Source organism: Herpailurus yagouaroundi, unplaced genomic scaffold (genome assembly GCF_014898765.1).
Source record: "Herpailurus yagouaroundi ecotype Mexico unplaced genomic scaffold, PumYag 162, whole genome shotgun sequence".
NCBI lineage: Eukaryota > Metazoa > Chordata > Mammalia > Carnivora > Felidae > Herpailurus > Herpailurus yagouaroundi.
In genome coordinates, this window is record NW_024412403.1 from 4,175,389 (window position 1) to 4,198,345 (window position 22,957).

General features: G+C 57.1%; 1 protein-coding gene across 1 annotated transcript in view; it reads left to right on the forward strand.

Annotated features, from left to right (window-relative positions):
- The window catches only part of PRDM15 (PR/SET domain 15), a 67,632-nt gene that overhangs the window by 9,725 nt on the left and 34,950 nt on the right, over positions 1–22,957 (forward strand). The window contains exons 2-7 of the mRNA XM_040484969.1: positions 10,535–10,815; positions 11,158–11,203; positions 11,752–11,845; positions 13,749–13,902; positions 16,141–16,393; positions 21,937–22,038. Of these exons, the coding sequence (XP_040340903.1) occupies positions 10,810–10,815; positions 11,158–11,203; positions 11,752–11,845; positions 13,749–13,902; positions 16,141–16,393; positions 21,937–22,038 (655 nt within the window). The 5' untranslated portion in view covers positions 10,535–10,809. The remainder of the gene's footprint in view (positions 1–10,534; positions 10,816–11,157; positions 11,204–11,751; positions 11,846–13,748; positions 13,903–16,140; positions 16,394–21,936; positions 22,039–22,957) is intronic.

Genomic DNA, 22,957 nt, shown 5'->3' on the forward strand with positions numbered 1-22,957 from the left:
GTTTATTTATTTTGGGGACAGAGAGAGAGACAGAGCATGAACGGGGGAGGGGCAGAGAGAGAGGGAGACACAGAATCGGAAACGGGCTCCAGGCTCCGAGCCATCAGCCCAGAGCCCGACGCGGGGCTCGAACTCACGGACCACGAGATCGTGACCTGGCTGAAGTCGGACACTCAACCGACTGCGCCACCCAGGCGCCCCTTTTTTTTATTTTTTTAACATTTATTTATTTTTGGGACAGAGAGAGACAGAGCATGAACGGGGGAGGGGCAGAGAGAGAGGCAGACACAGAATCGGAAACGGGCTCCAGGCTCCGAGCCATCAGCCCAGAGCCCGACACGGGGCTCGAACTCACGGACCGCAAGATCGTGACCTGGCTGAAGTCGGACGCTCAACCGACTGCGCCACCCAGGCGCCCCATAAGGAGTCTTTTTAAAGAGAGCCTGCTCAGGTGTCCTGAGGTTACGCAGAAGCTCTGCTCCCTTTTCTTCCCACCTGCGGGACCCTCCGCAAGGACCTGTTTCCCGGAGGAACCCTGAATCGTGTGGTCCGTGCCAGCTCGGGACCCGAGCTGAGGGTGGCGGGGGGACGTCTTCTCCACATCCCAGAGTCCTGGGTGATGCGCGTTGGCAGCTGTGGAGCCGGTCCCCTTCCCACCGGGGGCCGCAGCCCGGCTGGGGCGCGGTGGCCGAGCCGCGACCGTCGTCAGAGAAACGTGGCTGGCTGGGTGCTGTCCTGCCGCTGTGCGTGGGCCCCGTACGCATTTGTGGCCTTGGGATGGGCCCTGGCGGGTGTCCTGAATGACAGTAGTTCACGATCGCGGCACTTTGGTTCCGCGGAGGAAAACTTTAGTAATTAAAAGGGAAAGGGATGTGCGGAATTAAACAGCTGTAGCGAACACAAGAGGGGAGAAGTACAGAGAAGAGCAGAGAAGGGTTCGTACCTCAGATCAGGTGCTCACAACATCCAGCCTCCCGGCTGGGGAAGCCCCGCAGTGCGCTGGGGTCCCCACCGAGGGTCCCAGGCGGAGCGCCCTCCCCTCAGGTGAGGCTCCCAACCACGTGTTCCCTCCAGGGCCATAGATGCTGCCTGTGCCTGACCTGTGCTTAGTCCTTAAGTTCGCCTAAGTGCAGTCCTGAGCGAGCTGGGTTTCTTTGTTTCTCTTATCTTATCTCACAGTTTTAGGAGCCTGGGCGCCTGCAGATTTCTCTCCCTTCCCGGCTGCATTCCAGGGGCCCAGCCTGGTCCGGCTCAAGGAGGTGAGGCAATCCGTCCTGGTGTCAGGAACAGACGGGCCAGTTCTGATCCCGAGGCCAGATTCGGAGCACAGGCCAACTGGGCCCCCCACGACTGTGTGTGTGCGGCTCTGGGCAGAAGAGCACAAGTCACCCAAACGAAGTTCTGTACAGAACGGTGGGTAGACCCGCCTGGAAACCACGGGGCAAGCTGGTGCACGCCGTTCACACCTTCCCCCGTTGGTGGTGAGAAGCCAGCGTGTAGGGTTTCCCCGGGGGGCCGAGCAGTGTCTCCGGAAGTGAGGGGTGAGGATGTGTATGTTTGGCCAAATCTGGATCCTGCACACCGGCCCTTCCAGGCTTCCTTCCGGCAGGCTCCGGGGTGCCCCTGTCCTGTATATTTTGTGGAGGGGGAGAGGGCTCATACCTGTTCCACTAGCCCCAGATAGAGCAGGCCTTTACATCGTGGGTGCCCTGGAGTACCTGGGCGAGAGAGGGACATCGCCTTGTTTGAGCTGATGAAATGTCCTCACAGGCGCTAGCCACTTGCCTGAGAAGCTGCCGTGTCCTGTGACAACATTATCAGTTTGCAAGATTTCTACACCATCACAGATTATCTGTTTAAACTGTCTTTCAAGAAGCTGGAAACCCTCCATTAAAAAAAAAAAAAATTTTTTTTAAATGTTTATTTATTTTTGAGAGAGAGAGAGGGAGAGAGAGATCAGGGGAGGAGCAGAGAGAGAGGGAGACACAGAATTAGAAGCAGGCTCCAGGCTCCCAGCTGTCAGCACAGAGCCCGACGCAGGACTCGAACCCACGAACTGTGAGATCGTGACCCGAGCCGAAGTCGGACGCTCAGCCGACTGAGCCCCCCCAGGCGCCCCTTGGAAGCTGGAAACCCTTCAATCGGCTCAGAGTCCGAGGCAGGGAGGGCGGGAGCCCTGTGAGAGCAGAGACAGGCCAGCCCTGGGGGCCTCCCCCAGAGGAGGACCTCTCTGGGCCTGGGCCGCGCGGGGGCAAGACGGAGCGGGCGGGCCCGGAGTCCTGGCCGAGGGGGGTGTCGGAGCAGGTGCTCTGTCAATACTGAGCAAGTGAGGTGAGCACTTCGAGTCGCTTTTGATTGGAAGGTGGGGAATCTCTTCCACCTCTCATTGGTGCTCTCCCCAGACTTCCGAGCTTCCTGGCACAAGTCTCACAAACGAAGCATTTGACCCTTTCCAAACAACTCTTAACTACCGAGAGGCACCGAGGAACCCGGCCAGAAGCCCTCGAGGCTCTACCGGTCTCGAGGCGAATGGTGTACATGGTACATAAGAAAAGGGAGCGGGTAAATCAGGTTTGCAAACGATACCCAGACATCGTCCCTGATTTGTGACAGCTTCACGTGATGGTTTCGTCGGAAGGGCCAACTTCGTTTCGGGATTTCGGGAGAGTGGTTGACGGGGAGGAAGGTGTCTGGAAGGGGGGCCCGGGCTCCATCTTGGAAGGGCAGGGCCTGTGCTGGGCGGGTGGCTCAGAGGACGCAAACGAAGAGGCAGGCCACGCCCCGGGAGGGGACCTGGGTCCACAGCTGGGGGCGGGGGACGCGGCGACGCCCCGGAGAAGTGGCCGTGCCGGGCCTGTGCGGGGCTGAGGGAGGCTGGTGGCTCTTGCCAGCAGACAAGTCACCCGGGTGATCTCAGTGGTCAAAAGCGTGGTGAAGGAAAATTGCAGGGTGCTTTTCAGAAAGTGTCACAAGGCCCGAACCTGGACAGGTGGACCAGGAAAACCCTCCCCGAAGACGTGCCCGTTAAGCTAAGCTGTCCCCAGGCACAGGGAACGGCGTGCGGGAGGCCTGGAGGCGGCAAGCCGCGTGGTGTTTCTGGGAACTAAATGGAGGCCACTGTGGCCCGAGAGGGTCAACAAGGGCGAGGTGGGCGGAGGAGGCTGCTGGGCTTGGGTTTTGTCCCGGGGGCGGTGGGAAGCCGTCGGCTTTCAGGCTGGCAAGCTACATGACCGGCTTCAAGTTGTAGAGTCCCCCTCTGCAGTGTGGACAATGGTTTTGCTGGCCCGGAAGGAGCAGGAAGGGCCTTCCGGAGGCCCTCGCGCCCTCCACGAGGGAGCAGGTAGGACGTGGCCAAGGGAGGGGGTGGAGGCTGCAGGTAGGGTCCCTGAACCATTGGCCCTGGGGCAGGGGGGGCCGCGGGGGTGGGGGACGGTGAGACCAGATGTCCGACAACCAAGCTCTGAGGTTCGGGAGGTACAGGAGGGCCACGTTGGGCACGGAAGCCAGGAATGGTGCCAGGCTCGTCTCCGGCACGTTCGGCTGCTTGTGGCCTCCATGTGAAGATGTGGGGGGGGGGGGGGGGGGGGGCAGCTGGAAATCCGTGCGGGTCTCCCAGGAGGTACCCACACGCACGTGGTATTCACGTCACGTGGGCCTCGGAAGTGGGTGCGGCTGCCTGGGGAGGGGTCTTGCCAGAGGGGAGGTGAGAAGGGGTGGGGGCTGGGCCCCTGGAGAGCCAAGACGTGGATGCTCTGGAGGAAGAATCCCCAGGGCAGAGCAGCGCAGGGAGGGCAAGAGAGGACTGTGTTTGGCCGGGTCCCAGGCAGCCAATCAAGTGAGGGGAGGGACAGAGGGGAAGAGAGAGACTCTTAAGCAGACTCCGGGCTCAGCGCGGAGCCCGACTCGGGGCTCGATCCCACGACCTTGGGATCATGACCTGAGCCAAAATCAAGAGCTGGATGCTCAGCCAACTGAGCCACCCAGGCGCCCCTCCCTTCTATCGTTTTTTAATTGAACTTTTGTGATAATTGTAGGTTCCCATGCAGTCGTGAGAAAGTCTGCCCTTTATCCAGATCCCCAGCGGTGACCCCTTGTGGAACTCAGTGCGGGGTCACATCCAGGGCGGTGCCGGTCTCACCGCATGGGTACCGGCCTTCCATCCCCACAGGGTCCCCCTGCCGTCCCCTTCCAGCCCCCTCCCCCACCGCTGTCCCTCCACCCACCAGCCACCACTCTGGTCCCCATCTGTGTATTTCGTCATCTCAGGGAGGTTAAATAAACGAGGTCACGCAGCATGTGACCTTTTGGGATTGGCGTGTCGCCCCCAGCGCCATTCTGGAGAGCCCTCCAGCACCTGTTGTGCGTGTCCGTACTTGAGTCCTTTTCGGCGCAGACGGGTGTAGGGTGTGGGTGGACCACAGATCGGTCCCCTGCTGAGGGCCACGGGGCTCACTTCCAGTCTGCGCTGTGAACGGTCGTGTGCAGGGTTTGTGGGGGGGCGGGGGGGCGGGGACTCTTCGTTTCTCTGGGACAAGAGCCCACGGGCTGGGTCACGGGCGGAAGGCTTTCCCCGCCCCCGCCAGCTGCACAGGGCGCCCAGGCTTCCCTCATCCTGCGGCATTTCCGCCCCTCTTGGTGACGTGTTGACCCGCGTGTCCCTGGCACGGGGTTGGGCATCTCTTCCTGTGCTCGTTTGTGGTTTATACATGTTCTTCGGTCAAGTGTCTTTTCCTGTCTTTTGCCCATTTACTGATTGGATGGCTCGCATCTTACCGTTGGGTTTTGAGACTACTTTGCGCGTCCCGGGTAGGGACATGGGGTTTGTGACGCTGCCACTCAGTCTTCAGCTGGTCTCGTTACCTCTTCGCACTGTCTTTTCTAGAGCAGAACTTCAAATTTTGATGCAGTCCAATTAGTTCTCTTTTTATAGACTACTCTTTTGGTGACAAGTCTAAAAACTGCCTACCCTAGATCTCAACGACTTCCTCCCATGTTTTTCTAAAACATTTACAACTCTACGTGTTCAGTCTGGGACCCATTATGACCTAATCCTTGTGTAAGGTGTGACAGTGAAGTTCATTGCCTCCCCCACCGCCACACGCACTTGCTGGGAAGGCTGTCCTTCCTTCGTGAATTGCTTTTACGGGTTCGTCAAAAACCAGTTGGACACATTTGTGCGGGTGTGTTTCTCGGTTGCCGTTGACTTTTGGGTCTGTCCCTTCCCCAGCACCAGCATTCTCTTTACTGTAGCTTAGGATTCAGCTTGAGACGGGGGTATGCCGGGTCCTAGCTTGAGTCTTCTTCCTCAAGGCTGCCTTCTTTTTTCTTTTTAGATTTTTTTTAAATTTTTTATTTTTTTAAGTTTACATCCACATTGTCCAGCATATAGTGCAACAGTGATTTCAGGAGTAGATTCTTTTTTCTTTTTAAAAAATTTTTTTTAACGGTTACTTATTTTTGAGACAGAGACAGAGCATGGACCGAGGAGGGTCAGAGAGAGAGGGAGACACAGAATCCGAAACAGGTTCCAGGCTCCGAGCCGTCAGCCCAGAGCCTGACGCGGGACTCGAACTCACGGACCGCGAGATCATGACCTGAGCCCAAGTCGGACACTCAACCGACTGAGCCACCCAGGCGCCCCGTGGAGTAGATTCCTTAATGCCCCTCCCCCATCTAGCCCATCCCCCCTCTCACACCCCCTCCAGTAACCCTCTGTTTGTTCTCCATATTTAAGAGTCTCTTCTGCTTTGTCCCCCTCCCTGTTTTTATATTGTTTTTGCTTCCCTTCCCCTGTGTTCATCTGTTTTGTCTCTTAAAGTCCTCATATTGAGTGAAGTCCAATGATATTTGTCTTTTTTTTGACTAATTTCATTTACCATAATACCCTCCAGTTCCATCCACATAGTTGCAAATGGCAAGATTTCCTTCTTTTTGATTGCCGAGTAATACGCCATCGTATATATATATATATATATACCACATCTTCTTTATCCATTTATCCATCGGTGGACATTTGGGCTCTTTCCATACTTCGGCTGTTGTCAATCGTGCTGCTATAAACATGGGGTGCATGTGTCCCTTCGAAACAGCACACCTGTATCCTGGGGATAAATGCCTAGTAGTGCCATTGCTGGGTCATAGGGTGGTTCTATTTTTAGTTTTTTGAGGCACCTCCGTACCGTTTCCCAGAGCGGCTGCACCAGCTTGCGTTCCCACCAACAATGCAAAAGAGATCCTCTTTCTCTGCATTCAAGGCTGCTTTTAACAGCCGGCATCACTGGGGCCCGCCTGTGAACTCCAGTTACCACAGAGAACATTGGTCCGAGATCACCTACCCCCCCCCCCGCCCTCCCCCCCCTTACATGCAGGTAATCCTGGTCTGAGCCCAACTGACGTTCGTGATAAATTTGGTTTCCTGCTGTTATTACTGTGGTCTCCCGGTGACCGCGGCCGTGGTCCGTCGGTTCATGCAGTAGGGGTCGTGTATGTGCTAGAGAGATTTGAGGCGCTCAGACTTGAGGTGCGTCAGAATAACCTGGAGGTTCGTGTGCACGGCGTGCGAGGACCCGTCCCCGACGGTCTGCTTCCGCAGGTCTGGGGATGGGCCCCGAGGATTTGCGTTTCTCAGAAACTCCCAGCTGCTGCCAGTGCTGCGGTTTGCCGGTCCAGGGGACCACACTTGGAGAATCAGTGACGTGAGGTCCGTTTTCCCAGGATTGGTGGTTACAGTGGCCAGCTCTCACACTTAGGGTCTTTGGTCATTTTCCCTGAAACGCTATCTACAGATCCTCGGTCTGGGGTTTCTCCCGTGCCGTGGACGTCCGGAGGCCGGGCTTGGCTGGGACAAGGTACAAAGGAGCGTTCCGAGCGCTAAGGGGGTTTTGGGAAGAGAGCGCAGGCTGCAAGGGGCCCCCTTGCTTCAGGCCTGACTTGCTGTCCAGGGTGGCCGTGACCTATTCTCTGGGCTTTAAGGAACCATTTTAGAGGCTGTGTTTCAGGGATCAGATGCTACTCATCAACGATGTTCTTTCCAGGGCCTCGAACATTTGGGTGTAGGAAGACCCAGTGCAATAAAAAGCTAAAACCTCCCGCTGTTTCCTGCCCACTCTCATTTTCTCCCTGCGGCCGTTGCTAAAACCGAGTCGGCTGGGTTTCTCTCCCAGCAGGTGTGCTCGGAGGGGCCGCTTCTTTGGGGACACTCTGGACAGGAGACAGTCTGCTTCGCCTCCCTTGAGGGGAGCAGAACAGAGGGAGGCGCCGCCAGGGGACAGGCAGCCCCCCGGGGCTCGGTGGACCTAGCCCGAGGGAGGCACCCTGGCCTGGGCGCCCCGATTCTGACACGTTCTGTGGGGACCCCGTGTTCTGCCTGCCTCGATCCTGCAGCTTCGAGCAGCTTCTTCAGAGCCTACCCTTGCCTTTGCGGGACCTTCTCGGGTTGTGACAGAGCCTGCAGGCAGACGGGCTGTGAGGCTCCTAGGGGCGCTCCAGGAACTCGTTAAGGCAGATTTCCACGCGTTTCTTCTGCCTCTTCGTCCCTCTTCCCCTTCTGCTCGGTGACCAGCTGCCGCCCCCGTTCCAGATCGGCCCCCGACCACACCCACGGTACCCGTCAGCCAGGAAGCCCTGAGTTACACTTGCCAGGGCCATGGGAGACACCTTTTTTTCCCTTAAATGGGTGCTCCCAGGAGGAGAAAATACAGATTTGGAATAAATGCCCTGGGTATTGATCCTTGGCCCTTTAAAGGCAAGTTGGAGGGGCGCCTGGGTGGCGCAGTCGGTTAAGCGTCCGGCTTCAGCCAGGTCACGATCTCGCGGTCTGTGAGTTCGAGCCCCGCGTCGGGCTCTGGGCTGATGGCTCGGAGCCTGGAGCCTGTTTCCGATTGTGTGTCTCCCTCTCTCTCCGCCCCTCCCCCGTTCATGCTCTGTCTCTCTCTCTGTCCCCAAAAAATAAATAAATGTTAAAAAAAAAAAAAATTAAAAAAAATAAATAAATAAAGGCAAGTTGGAAATCCCATGTCCCTGCCTTGTTTCCTCGTCGCTGACTCACTCTTCCAGAGTGAAGTTTGAAATCCTCTCTCAGCTCAAGTAAACGTGTGTTTGGTGAATGTGAGTTCCCATGTGGATGTTGCATTTTCATTCTTCATGCGCTGGGGATAGAAATGGGGCAGAGGCCACGTGAAATGGGCATTCGGGAGGCACGCTTTCCCAAGAGGGAACCTAGCAGCACAGAGGGGCCCTCACGAGAGGTGGGGGCGCAGGAAGGGAGTGCTGGGTTGGCTTAATGGGGGTTGGAGGAAGCGGGAGAGGAGAGGAATTTGTGTGTGTGGTGCGTGCTGGGGGTATCGTACTTTTTGCTCCCCCAAAACTGCACGAGGTGTGCCTTTCTTTTAGAACACATTTATTTTAGGGGCATCTGGCTGGCTCAGTCATTTGAGCATCCGACTCCTGATGTCGGCTCAGGTCATGATCGCACGGTTCGTGGGCCCGAGCCCCACGTCAGGCTCTCTGCTGATGGCGCAGAGCCTGCTTGGGATCCTCTCTCTCCCTCTTTCCCTGCCCGCCCCCCTCTAAATAAATAAATAAACATTTTTTTAATGTGAAATTTATTTAAAAAAAATAAATATGAAATTTATTGTCAAATTGGTTTCCATACAACACCCAGTGCTCATCCCAGCAGGTGCCCTCCTCCCTGCCCATCACCCACCCTCCCCTCCCTCCCACCCCCCAACAACCCTCAGTTTATTCTCAGTTTTTAAGAGTCTCTTATGGTTTGCCTCCCTCCCTTTCTCCCCCCTTCCCCTCCCCCATAAACAGTTTTTAAAACAGAGATGTTTTCCTTGAACTCTGATTGAAACATTGAAAAAAAAAATTTATTTCCATTCCAGTATAGTTAACATACAGTGTTGTATTAGTTTCAGCTGTAGAGTATAGTGATTCCACAGTTCTATCCGTTACTCAGTGCTAGGCGTCTAAGCGTACCCTCAATCCCCATCCTGTTTGTCACCACCCCCCCCCCGGCCCCCCCGCTGACCATCAGTTTGTCCTCTGTCATTAGGAATCTGTGCTTTGGTTTGTCTTTTTTTCTTTGTTCGTTTTGTTTCGTAAATTCCATGTACGAGTGAAATCAAACGGCATTTGTTTTTCTCTGACTTGTTTCACTTAGCGTTATATATGCTCTCTAGGTCCACCCATGTCATTGCAAATGGCAAGATTTCATTCTTTTTATGGCTAATGTTCCATTGCGTATGTATATATCTACGTATGTATGTACGTATATGCATATAAATACATACGCACGTATATATAAACACCACATCAGCCGACGGACATTTGGGTTTCTTCTGTGCCTTGATTATTATAAATAATCCCGCACTTAACATAGGGATGCGTATTCCTTCAAGTTAGCATTTTCATATTCTTTGGATAAATACCCAGTAGTGGAATTACTGGATCATATGGTAATTCTATTTTTAATTTTTTGAGGCACTTCCAGACTGTTCTGGAGACCAGTGTGCGTTCCCGCCAGCAGTGCACGAGGGTTCCCTTTTCTCCACATCCTCACCAACACTTGTTGTTTCCTGCGTTTTTTACTTTAGCCCTTTTGACAGGTGTGAGGCGACAGCCCACTGTGGTTTTGATTTGCATGTCCCTGATGAGTGATTTCGAGCATCTTTTTATGGGCCTGTTGGCCATCTGGACGTCTTCTTTGGAGACATCTGTTTATATATTCTGTGCATTTTTTAACTGGATTATTTGGTTTTTTGAGTGTTGAGTTATGTCAGTTCTTTATATATTTTGGACACTAACCTGTTACTGGATGTCTTCTCCCGTTCTCTAGGTCGCCTTTTAGTTTTGGTGCCTGTTTCCTTTGCTGTTCTAGAAGCTTTTTATTTTGATGTAGTCCCAGGGGTTTCTTTTTGCTTTTGTTTCCCTTGCCTCGGGAGACACGTCTGGAAAAGTGTTGCTGTGGCCAGTGTCAGAGACATTACGGCCTGTGCTCTTTTCTAGATGTTTATGGCTTCAGGTCTCACGTTTAGGCCTTTCATCCATTTTGAGTTCATTTTTGTGTGTGGTGTGGGAAGGTCATCCAGTTTCATTCTTTTGCATGTTGCTGTCCAGATTGCCCAGCACCCTTTGTTGAAGAGACTGTCTCTTTCCCATTGGATATTCTCTCCTGCTTTGTTGAAGATTAGTTGACCCTATAATTGTGGGTTTATTTGTGGGCCTTCCCTTCCGGTCCGTTGATCTGTGCATGTCTCCTTTGGTGCCATCGCCATACGGTTCTGATCACCACAGCTCCGTAGTATGTCTTGGAATCTGGGATTATGGTACCTGCAGCTTACTTTTCCTTTTTCAAGGTTGCTCTGGCTGTTTGGTGGGGGGGGGGGGGGGGGGGTTGTGGTTCCCTACACAGTTTACGATTGTTTGCTCTAGCTCGGTGAAAATGACCTCTCCAATTTCTCTCATCCATGGTTTGTGGTTTCCAGAGTGCAGGTCTTTCAATGTGGGGAACGCTTTTATTTCCATTTTATAGGTCAGAGGATCTGGGCCCTACAATTAACGTGTCCAGATCATCCCTCAAATAAGTGGGGGGGCCTCGCCTCCGCTGCCTGACCTCACACGCCCAAGAGAAGACAGAAGAAGTGACTGGTCTGCTGGAGGTCTGGAATGTTCTCGTCCTCTGTGCTGTGTGTTGCTCGTGGGTGTGCCTGGCTGTCAGGCACCCGTTAGCGGCTGAAGGAAGACAGAGGGTGTACTAGACTTGACTGCCCTTGAGGAATTCACAGTCCAGTGAAGGAGGAAGGAGAAATGGAGGTGACAGTGTGAAACCAACTCTTAAAAATGGTGATCCTTGTACTTTACAAATGGAAACCAGTGGCTAGTATAAAAAAGATGAAAAGTCCGAGTTCAGAAAGACTTCCTAATCTAGAGGCCATCACAATCAATCGCTTTTATTAAAAAACATTATTTTAGGGGAGGAAACCTCTCAAAGCCCCCAGCCTCATTACAGTAGAGGGGATCTCGCTGCTTGGTGCCTTTAGAGCCCAACGTAACATCCACGCACAAGTTCGAGGAACCTTTGACAGGGTTGGTCTTCAAAACTTGCTTTGGCAAAAAAGCTCATCGTTAACAACCTGGCCTTTGTTTCCCCGACAGGTGTCAGAAATGGCCGAAGACGGGAGTGAGGAGATCATGTTCATCTGTAAGTAGTCCGTGGCCTGCCCGTGGGTGCAGTGGGCCGTCTGGACAAAGCCACGTCCACGTTTCGTTTCCACAGTACACAAAAGCTGCCGCTGTTTGAGTGGACATGACTTTGCTCGCTTTACGGAACACAGTTGATTGCGTGGGAAACACCCCCGCAGGGGTGTGTGGTTTTAAAAGGATCATCTTTCTCAGAACTTTGGGCCAAGGGCACTTTGCGGGGGGGCGGCACTTGATTCAGAAAAGGAAGCCAGGGATTCGTGACACGTGAGGTTTCTAGTAACCAGGTTACGTTGGTGAATTTTCACTTATTCTCACTCCTTGGTAGATCTTGTTCTTTGTCACCAGAGAGGTGACCGCACACTTTGAAATGTGCCACAGAGCAAGGCCTTTTCCTTGGGGGCCACATCCTGAGTTTGCACCGTGTTCACATTGGGGGGGGGGGGGGCGGAGCGCTGTAAGTCGCCCCCCTCGGGCAGGGGGCCTGCGATGTCCCCCAGGTGTCCCCTGTCGGCTCCCTGTCCCCCTGACACTCAGTGTCTGTTGCAGGGTGTGAGGACTGTAGCCAGTACCACGACTCCGAATGTCCTGAGCTGGGCCCCGTGGTCATGGTCAAAGACTCCTTTGTGTTAAGCAGGGCAAGGTGAGTGCTACCTCGGGCTGTTTTTACAGCGCTTCCTGTCAGGGTTGTCTGAACGCCGTCTCTGCATCTGCAGAAAGGAGAGCTCTTGGAGGGTTCCCGGACCCAAGTCCTGCGTGGGGGTCCCCGCACAGGACCAGGCAGTTCTCGGGCACCAGCGGGGGTTCAGCTCTGACACCTGCTGGGAGGAGACAGCAGGGGGCCCCACAGGCTCAGGGCTCAGCCCCACAGGGCCGCCCCGCCCCCCCCCCCTCCAGACACCAGCCGCGAGCCCCAGGCTGTCCTCTGTCCTTGTGACAACCACGCTGCAGACTGGAGGCTCCAGCGGCCTCCTCCTCGGAGGCTTCTACATCGTTAGCGTGGCGCACAGAACTCTGGGAAACCCTTACCGTTTCGGGGTTATTAAAGGATGTGATAAGTGGGGTGAGTGAACGGCCAGATGAAGAGATGTGCAGGGTGAGGCCCCCGGAGAGGGCCTGGAGCTTCCCCGCCCCCCCCCAGCCCCGGCACCACCACTCACCGCGCCCCTCCACCTGTTCACCCACCCAGGCGTGTTTCGAAGGCTTCCGAGTGAATGTCTTGTTCTAGTTCCGTGCTCCCAGGGGCCAAGCTGGCCGAGACACAGCGTGGTGGCCGAGGAAGAGCCCACGGGCCGAGGCTGCAGGTTCCCCGCGGCCCGAATCTCGTCTGCCGTCTGCCGATGCCCGCCGCGGGCAGGGTGGGCTGCGGTGGGGCCCGGGCGGTGAGGGCAGGTAACGAGGCGAAGCCATCAGCGCTTCCGGAAGAACGCTGGCAGGTGGAGGGAGGAGGCCCAGTGGCTCTTCTGTTCCACGTTTCCGCGTGGGGGCCGTGTCGCCCGGGGGGGGGGGGGGGGGCCGGAGCAAGGGCTCTGAGGGACCGCCCGTTCACAGCCCGGGTCTGCCGCTGGTTGAACTGGGACAAGGCCTTCTCTTTTCCGTACCTCGGTGGCCTCATCTGCAGAGTGGACTGAGTAACAGTACCCGCTGCAGACGTGTGGTCGGGATTGTAGGTACAGTGCCTGGCACACGGAGGTGCCATTATTATCTCGCTGCTGTTTCTACAAGCTTCCCAACTGGTTTTCCTGGCATCTTTAGTTACTTTTTCTCACTGTGACTTAGCTTCTCAAAACCGAGGACTAGTTTTGCCTGAAGTGGGGACCCTGCCGGCTCGCCCCGAAAACTTGCACCGGTGGCCTGTTGCCCGTGAAAGTCTGGCAGCAACTACCGGTCCCACGGTGGGTGCCCTCTGGGGGCGCCTCCTGCCCTGCAGCCCGGCCTTCTGTGTGGTCCCGCGAGGGGGCCGCTCTCCAAGCGCCCTGGCGTCTGACCCGCTCCTGGATGTGAGTCGGGCTTACCCAGGCCTTGGCCTGTGCCGGGGTCCCAGCCCACAGGCCTTCCTCTTCCCGCACCTCATTCTTGACACTCTCAGTTTAGGCACTTGACACTCTCAGTTTCCTTTCCTCGTGGTGTCTCAGCATGGAGCTCCCCCGCCCTGCCGCCGGGCTGTGGGGGGTGGGGGCAGGGAGGGCTGGTGCCCTTCGTCTCCGTTGGCCCATCACAGCCCAGCTGGTGTCGTGGTCGTAGTGGCTTGTCTCTCAGGTGGGGATTTCAAACACCTCCCTTAGTGAACGCGCCCCCCTACCCCCGCCCCGTGTGTGCTCTGGGTGGGTCTTGCCGGGGCTCTGGGGTTGCTCTCCAATGGCTTAGGCTTTTAAAGAGTCGGGCGGCCTTCCCCGCCTCTGTCCATGGTAGGCTTTTTATCAGCCTCGAGGACGGTATTCCAGCGAGAGCAAGCTTTGGGCCCTCTTGACCGCCTGTCCCCGGTGCGAGTGGCTGTCCTCAGCCGGCAGCGCTCCGGGACTGAGGGCCTCCCGTTCCATTTCCAGATCATCCCTTCCCTCCAACCTGGAGATCCGGCGACTAGAGGACGGGGCTGAGGGAGTGTTTGCCGTGACTCAGCTCGTCAAGCGAACGCAGTTTGGTCCGTTTGAGTCGAGGAGAGTTGCCAAGTGGGAGAAGGAATCGGCTTTTCCGCTGAAGGTAAGGCCGGGGCTGGCGGGGGCTGGGAGCGGGCAGCACCTGCCGGCCGCGTCGGGGGGTCCGCGAGTTCAGGGATCGAGAAGTGTCTTCAGACAGCTTTAAAGATCGTTGTCCCGCTCACTTCCAAGACACCGTTTTCTCTTTTCACGTTAGTTTGTTTCATTTTCAAAGGTTTGTTTTTGAAGGGGAGAAGGGGCGGGGAGAGAGGGAGGGAGAAGGCCCAGCAGGCTCCACGCCACCGTCAGCACAGAGCCCAACGCGGGGCTCAAACCCATGAGCCGTGAGATAGACCGTCACCTGAGCTGAAGGCGGACGCTTAACCAACTGAGCCACCCAGGCGCCCCTATTTTAGTTTGTTTTTACATCCTAAAAGCATCAGAGTTAAGCTAGCCTTTTGTAATTTCCAACCTTGCCAAACGTCGAAGAGAGCGTCATTTGAAATGTGTGCGAGAGTAGAGCCCAAACACTGCCCTTCCTTCCCTCACGCCCTGGGCTGCCTCGCGGCCGTCGGGAGGTCCCTGGCAGGGCCTGGGCAGCCCAGGCACTTCCACACCTGCACACCTCGAGTGGCCCTTTGCACAGCGCTTTCGAAGGGAGGGGGTTCTGTTCAGGCAGCGCTAAGACACTGGAGCACAGTTTGGCAGCTCTAAAAAGCCCATCAGACTGAGAAAAGGCAGCTTTTATGTGACATTGGGGAAAAACAGACTGGCTGCAAGTCGCAGGGAGGACTTCGACCTCTTGAAGGAAGACAGGTGGAAGGTCACGAGGCCACGGGACCCTTGCTCTGTCCCCGCCCCTAGCATGTGCCTCCAGAAGCGTCTGTGGCACCAACAGTGAGGACCAGGGTGCCGGTCCTTCGCGATTGCCGGCAGCGGCAGACTCCTGCTGGAGGCCCGTCACTGGGACGTGGGTCTCGGGACACACAGGAGACAGATGGCCTCAGGTTCTAGGCAGTTCTGGGAAAAGTTGAGCTGACTGGGCAGATTGCACCAGAATGGAGAGCACGGAAAGCTGTTTGATTTGTTTGCAAACAAAAGGAAAGAAAGCAAGGTGGTTACGTGAGAAACCTGAGGACAGGCCCCGGAGAGCACTGACTGTGTCCTTCTCCGGACCCGGGGCTCGTGGACGCACACAGTCGCTGTGGGCGTGTGGTCGGGCTGAGTCCCCTTTGGAAAAGTCCTCTGTGCTTGCTTTGGCTTCTTTCAGTGACTGGGTTGTCGAGGTCTGTCTGACATCTAGTTGTTTCCACTGCCGCATCAGCATCGAGCACGGGTGCGGCCGGGGGTGTGGGGCGGGTGGAGGCTCCCCGAGAGTGTACCCCACACCAGCCAGGGGTTCCAGGCACCTGGTGGCCCCCTCTGCTTCTGAGGGCTCCGTCCTCGGAGGGGGCCTTCACCCCGTTAGGAGTGGGGAGCGCCCACAGGAAAAGCCCAGGAGAGGGAGAGAGAGGTTCCTACAGCAAGGAGGCAGTGGTTGCGTCAGAAAAGATGCGAGCAAGACCCTTTTCTCCTCGTGTGGTTACTTGGAGCCTCGGAATGTTTGAGTCTCTCCCCCTGTTCCCATCCACCAGTATCTGTGCTGTTACAGGTGCGGGTGCAGCTCATAGGACTGACTGACGTTACCGGACACGCTTGTAACAGAGCCGGGGAGGAACTCAGGTGTCCTGGTGCCCACCCAGGACGTACGCATTCCCCTTTCCAACTGGGCCACACGCAGATTTCCGGTGTCTGGATGACCCCGGGACCAGGTGTAGAGCCTACGTGTCACCCAGAGCAGGTGGAGTGCTCAGGTGTCCCCGTGATGTCTGGGCCAGGAGTAGATCTCAGGTGCCCTGAGGATATTCGGTCGAGGACGAGAGCTCCATCATCCCGATGCCACCTGGACCGGGAATACGACTCCTATGTCGTTATGGCCCCTTGGAAACCGATTGGAACTTGGGTGTCCAGCCGCTGCTCCTGGACCTTGAGTAGGCCCGGCGTGTCCCAGTTCCCATCTGGCCGTGCGTGGTTCTCAGGTCCCCGGTGACTCCCAGAAGCAGGTTCTGTGCGGAGCCCGATCTGGCCTCCGGTGCAGCACTGTCGGGATTGGCTGCCCAGCACACTCCCGCCACCCCACACGCACATGCACACACACACACACACACACACACGCACACACATGCACCCGCACACGCTGACATGCAGACGGGCGGATAACCAGTTCCTTTCCCGGCCCCTTGGCGGCTGTGCCCACCCTCAGGTGTTCCAGAAGGACGGGCACCCCGTGTGCTTCGACACGTCCAGCGAGGACGACTGTAACTGGATGATGCTGGTGCGGCCGGCGGCGGGGCCCGAGCACCAGAACCTGACCGCCTACCAGCACGGCGACGACGTCTACTTCACCACCTCCAGGGACATCCCCCCCGGCGCGGAGCTGCGCGTGTGGTACGCGGCCTTTTATGCCAAGAAGATGGACAAGCCCATGCTGAAGCAGGCCTGCTCCGGCGCCCACGGTACATGCCCCCCCCCCCCCCGCCCCGCATCCGCCTCCCGCCAGGCCTCGCTGTCGGGACCCGGGCCCCTGGCCGCCCACAGGCGCCTTGTGGTCGAGGGGGAGCCGTGCGGGCAGGGTGTGGGGAACAGAGGGGGCTGCTCTTGACCTCACGTGGTTGGGGCTCCTGTTCTGCTTGTCAGATGTCTGGGCCCGCCCCTCCAGCCACACACCGGCGGGTGGAACGTTCTCCCTGGGAGATCTGGGCGCTAGGGCACGAGGGGTGGAGATCATCCCCGCCGTCCTGCTAGCTGGGGTGACTGTCTCTGTTTGGGGCAGCGGAACGGAGCACAGAGAGGTTAGGGAACCTGCCTTGAGCCGCACTGTGGGAGGTGGAGTCAGGATTCAGACCCGGATCTGGCTCCGGGGCCGGTGCCGGCCTCCTCGCGGCAGCCTCCTCCTTGGGGTGTGTGCCCGTGTGTGAGTGCGCGCCCGCGTGTTCCAGGAAGGACCTGGCGAAGGTCGTGTGTGTGATTTGCCCAAATCCGGCATTCCCAAAGTGTGTACCCTGCTGACCCAGGGTACGGGGTGCCACTTCGTGAAGGGCGCCCGTGGAACGTCCGTCCGTCCCGCCCAGTAGCGAGTCCTCGCGGTGCAGCCTGAGACCACGCGAGACCGCCGCCAGTGCGGCACGTTTGGCCTGTGAGCTCAGGGGGTCATAGCCTCACCTGAGCCTCCAAGGGCGGACGCACCTGTTGTTGCCACGGTTACTTGCTGGGGGGGGGGGGGGAGAAACAAGCCTCTTTGCTTCTGACCCCCCACAGCACAGGATTCTGACAAAATGGTGCCCTCCCACCAGCCTCTTCCCCAGGAACCCCTCCACCGGGTTCCCGGTCTGGTTTTCTCGTGTTCAGGTTTCCTTACGGCCCTGTGCCCCTGGGCCAGCCAAGCCCGCACATTGGGGTTTGTTGTACCAGAGGCTGACCTTGTCAGTCCTATCCTGCCTGATGTCTCACCCCTCACGAGTCTCCAGGTCAAAGTCAGAGCAAGGTGGCTGCCCTCCTGCCGGAGTTGCAGTACCGTTTGCTTTTCCCCGCGGGAGAAGTCTCTCATCTGGAGCTGACATTGAGAAGGTGCAGTTGAATGAAATGAGCCCAACCAGACAGCTCCCTCCTCGTTTTGTCCCAGCCGCCCTCCCTGGGGAATCCTGAGTTGACTGTGGTCGTCCTCTGTGCGTTCCTTCTGAGAGCCCGGGACACGACTGTGATCATGTCAGCATCAGCTGGCGGGCACGGTCCCCCTAAAGGAGTATTTGATTCGGGCAAGCAGATAACCAACTCAGGCACTCGGAAATTCCAGAAATGCCTTTGATGGTTTTTCAGTCTTCGTTTTGGGAGGAATGACAAGCAGGTATTTCCTAGAAATGTCCTGAAAGTTCTTGAACGCTGTTAAGGGGTTGGTCAGTTGGGGTCCTTATTTCTTACACCTGTTGGACGACGACTTCGCTCAGGCAGTGCTGGGAGCTCCCCAGAGGACGTGTAACGTCTGCTGTTGTGCGTGGTGCCTGTGGTCGGTCGGTGACAGGGCCACCACTCAGGCCTCCCACCAGCCTCTTCCCCAGGAACCCCTCCTGGCACAACGGAGCCTCTAGAACCCTGCTCCGGTGCTGCCCGCCTTGAGTGCCTGGGGCCCCGGGTGGTCTCAGGTGTGAGTTCTGGACGCCTCACCTGGTTGAAGCCGTATGTTGGGACCCCACCACTGCCCGATTCTTAGACTCTAGTGTGGGTGCCGAGATCTGTGGAGAGAGGCCTGGAACGTACAGGAAGCTGGGCCTCTGCGTGATTCTGATTGGCCAGGTCCGACAGGTAGGGAGAGGGCTTAACCTCTCCTCCCACCACAGAGGCTTCTGGTCTGCACACCCTTGAGACCACTGCAGTGCAGGGGAGGGAAGGGGCCTTTTGTGGCCATCACTGTACCTTGGGGCCAGTGGCAGTGGGGCCACGCAAGGTGAATGGGCCTGAGGGACCATGGTGTCTTCTAGAAGAATCGTGCTGGGGGCCAGGGCACGAGGAGCTGTCTGCCCAGAGTTATTCAGAATCTTTCTCCGTGAGCATCAGAACTGCTAAGACTCACCGGTTCCATTCTATGTCTTTCAGATTTGCTTCAAAATGTATCTGTTGTAGAAATCAGCCAATTTTGTAGACGGCATAGCCGTGGTCCAAACACAGCAAAGTCGGAGGAGCAGACACACTCTTTTTAAAAAACAAACAAACCAACTTTTACTATTTTTTCTTCCTGGTAGTACATTTTCTTTTCTCATTTTTTCTTTTCTTTTCTTTTTTTTTAATGTTTATTTATTCTTGAGACGGAGAGAGACAGCGCATGAGCAGGGGAGGGGCAGAGAGAGAGGGAGACACAGAATCCGAAGCAGGCTCCAGGCTCTGAGCTGTCAGCACAGAGCCCGACACGGGGCTCGAACTCACGAACCGTGAGATCATGACATGAGCCGAAGTCGGACGCTTCACTGACTGAGCCACTCAGGCGGCCCCTTTTCTCATTTTTTCTTGAGCTCGCAGTACGGTTGATTTCTTTTCTGTGCACCAACTGGGCCTGGGGACCGTTGACGGAGGCCCGGGAAGCATGTGGGTGTAAATGGGTGGGCGCGGGGGGCTCACGTCGACTCTCGTCACCGGATGTTGTCAGCAGATTTTTCAAAACTGCTCTTGTAATGAACAAGGTCGAGTATAAACACACTTAATCACATTTGGGGAACTTTCAAGTCACCATTTTAATGACCCTGGCATTTTTGCTGGCATCTTATGGTACGTGAGAAAAATCAGCACGGCTCACATATGGTTTACCTACATTCAAACAGCAGTTTTCGGTGCGCAGCTCAGAGTTTCGACAGAGGCGTGCAGTTGTGTGAGCCGTGCCACCGTTGAGATAGAGAGCATCCTTATCACCCCTGCGGCTCTGCGCTGGGGCCCTGGCCACCAGCAGGATGACCCTGCCCCTGCCCCTGTCCGTGTCTTCTGCTCCTCAGAAAGGCCCTGCGTTCTCACACAGGCGAGGTCCTACTGTGCGTGGCGTTCTGTCGCTTGCTTTTGTTTCCCTGTGGGCTTGTAACTCACCAGGCCGCCTTCTTCTTCTTTTTTTAAATGTTTGTTCATTTTGGGGAGGACACAAGTAGGGGAGGGGCAGAGAGGGGGGGCGGAGGATCCAAAGCGGGCTCCGCGCCCACAGGCTTGTGGCAGTGAGTCCCCAACGCGGGCATTGAACTCATGAACCGCGAGTGAGATCAGGACCTGAGCTGAAGCTGGACGCTCAACAAACTGAGCCACCCAGGAGCCCCCTGTCTTCTCTTTTTAATGTTTATTTATTTTGAGAGAGAGAGAGAGAGAGAGCGGGAGAGGGGCAGAAAGAGGGAGAGAGAGGATCCGAAGCAGGCTCTGCGCTGACAGCAGTGAGCCTGTCACGGGCTCGAACTCACGAACCACAAGATCATGACCTGAGCCAAAGTCAGACGCCTAACTGACTGAGCCATCCAGACGCCCCTTGTCTTTTTTTAAAAATGTTTATTTATTTTGAGAGAGAGAGAGTGCAGGAGAGGGACCGAGAGAGAGAGACAGAAAGAGAGAGAGAGTACAGGGGAGGGACCGAGAGAGAGACAGAGAAAGAAAGAGGGAGAGAATCCCATGCAAGCTCTACGCTCAGCACAGAGCTGGACGGCAGGGCTTGAACCCGTGAACCGAGAGAGCATGACCTGAGCCGAGATCGAGAGTGGGACACCTAACGGACCGAGGCCCCAGGCGCCCCCCGCCCAGCCCCGCTCAAGCGTTTTCTCTATCGCTCGTCTGTGGCATATTTGTGGTATTTGTGGCCGTGAGGTGTCACTGTTGCCTCGATGCTTCTTTTTTTGTTGGATATTTAAGTGACGGGCAATCAAGAGCTGCCTTCTGATTGTTGGCTGAGTTTTGTTCTTAAAAATTGTGATCTTTTAGGGCGAGTTTTTTGGAAATCGAGTTCTTCCCCAGACGAGGGGACGGCGGCCGTGACTCGTTCTCCTAGTCAGTCCTGTTGATTATCAGCCAGGCGTGTTCTCGTGTCAGGTTCATTTGAATCCCCATCACGGGGGCGGGGACCGTCCCACTGGGGACGGCGGCTCACTGGGACCAGAAGAAAGGGCCTCGACCCCGGGTGCCCTTCCAGCTGACCCCTCGGCGTCCCTTCCTGAAGCCACCACGTACCCGCGTGTCCTTTGCCTCCGCAGAGCCACGTGTGTTTGGGAGGGTGAGCAAGGAGCGGGAATTCAGCTATGGCGCCCGTTCGTTCGCGATCTCGTCCTGCCCGTCTTCACTCGGGGGCCTCACAGGCAGGAGGGAGAGCAGAGGGGGCTGGCTGGCCCATCGCCACCCTGCTGCCCCAGCATCCGCCCTGGGGAGCTCGGGCCGTTTCAGCGTAACATTTTCCCTCCTTGTTACTTTAGGAGGACACGCAGAATACACACTAGCGGTTGTAGCAGTGGCCTGCTGCGGTCTTTCGCTTTCGTTCTTCCTTGGAAGCTTGTTGCACGTTTTTGCTACGGACAGAGGCGTGCGTTGTCCTGGGGCCGAATGCACGTGCAATGGCAGCTCTGGGTGATTTTTTCCAAGAACCCAGGAGTTTGCTGCACGCGTGGCCCTTGGGGTGACGCGACAGGTCGTGCGGTGCAGTGGCCGAGTGGCGCTGGTGGCGAGGGCTCGTGGCCCCAGACCAGCCCTGGCGGCTGCCCGATGGCACCACGAACGGAGGCTCGCTTAGAGCATCCCCTTCTTTGAGGTCCCACGGGAGCGTCAGTAATGTTTTTAAAAGGAGGCCCAGTTCCCCTCTTCACAGACAGGGCCTCCCCTGTGCCGTGAACCGTCCCCAGATTTCTTTGGCGTGTGAGGAAGAGGGACCACGGGGGCTGCTCGGTGGCCACCTGCCCTGGGTAGTAGCCGTTGAAATTCTAGTGCAAAGTAAACAAAACTAAACACTCGAATCCTCGGGGGCAGTAGCCACACGTGGCCGGCACCCCAGACACGCCGTGATTTTAGAGCCCTGGTGTCATCACAGAAAGTTGTGTTGGCCGACCTCCAGCGGGAGGTGCGGGCCGGGGCCACAGTGACGGCCTGTTTCGGGCTCTGCTGTCTCTCGTGGGAGCCAGAAAGAGGTTGAGGAGTTCCGTTTAATCTGCAGGGTGCGTTTTTTTTTGTTTTTTTTTTTTTTCCCTCGGTCTTGTAAGGGATGCGTGTGGTCCCACCGGTCTGGCTTCTCGGAGGAGGTCCCGCGTCTGTGACCCGTGACGGATCCCTCGTCGGGCCGCTCCGGCCCCCCCTCTCTGTGCTCGGTTTCCTCCCCCGTGAAATGGGCACCCCTGTGGGGACCGAAGGCGTCCACGCACGCAGGGCTCCGGGAATGGCAGCTGGAACGCCGAACGCGCCGAGCCGTGGTGGAGGGGGGTGTGTGGACAGGCCCGTCCCCTGCGGCCCTGGGCCCTGGGGGCGCGAGCTGCTGTGGGTCACCCTTGCCCCTGCTCTCTCGAAGCTGCAGGCAGCCCCGGAGGCGGCGCCACGGTGGAGCGGGAGCCCAGCCAGTGGGCGTGCAAGGTGTGTTCTTCCACCTTCCTGGAGCTGCAGCTCCTGAACGGTAAGCCCGGCGCGCGCGCCCCGGGGTGGGGCGACCACTGTGCTGGCACGTCCACGCCGTCCCTGTGCACACGTGGCGACGCGCGGCCGGCCGGATGTGAGCGGCCGCGTGGACCCCAGCCGCGTGCCCAGAGCCACACGCGTCAGCCCCCCAGGCCCTCCTCGCGGGGCCTCCTCCGCACCTGCTGTGACACGTAGCCTCGACCTCCCCGCTGCGCGCCTGGGGTCACTTGGGGTCTCTGTGTCATCCAGGCTTTCCAAGTGTCCCCAGCCAGGTGGGCTCATGGCCGCCTAGTTCCGCCGTGTGGCCCAGGTGCCAGGCCCTTCCTGTAGCACGCGTCACGTTACTTGCCGTGTTTGCTTTTTAATTTTCTTTCCCTCCCACGACCCAGCTCCTTGGGGGCACTCCCCCGGCACAGGTGGCCCTAAAGACGGCACAGGGAAGTGACGACCGCTTTGCGCCGAAGGCCTGTGCTGAGCCCGTTGAGATCACAGCGGGGGGAATCGCCCCTGGCCCAGCCGTGGGCCCAGGCACCCTCGGCCCCTGGGCCGTCCGCCCCCTTGTGCCTGGTGGGCCGCCCCTCCCCCTCCCTGCTGCTGCCCCGCCGTCCGGCCGGCCTGAGCCGTGCTTACCTCCGTGGTTAGGCTCCGTAGCCACCCCTGCCTGCCTGTTCCCTGTGGTTTCGTCGTTCTCTCTTCTTGGGAGGTCTCGGGGGGCTTTCCTCAGTTGAGAGGAGAGCAAAAGGATTTTTAAAGATCATTTAGTTTGTCACGCGCGGAATTAGTTCCCTTCAGAGGCCGCGTTTTTGAGTAACTGTATCACGAATTCACCACATAAGTTAAAGAACGTAAGTGAGCGTAAGGAGGAAAGGGAACAGCCCTGCCTGGAATGTCACCGTCCAGAGGCAGCCACGTTACCA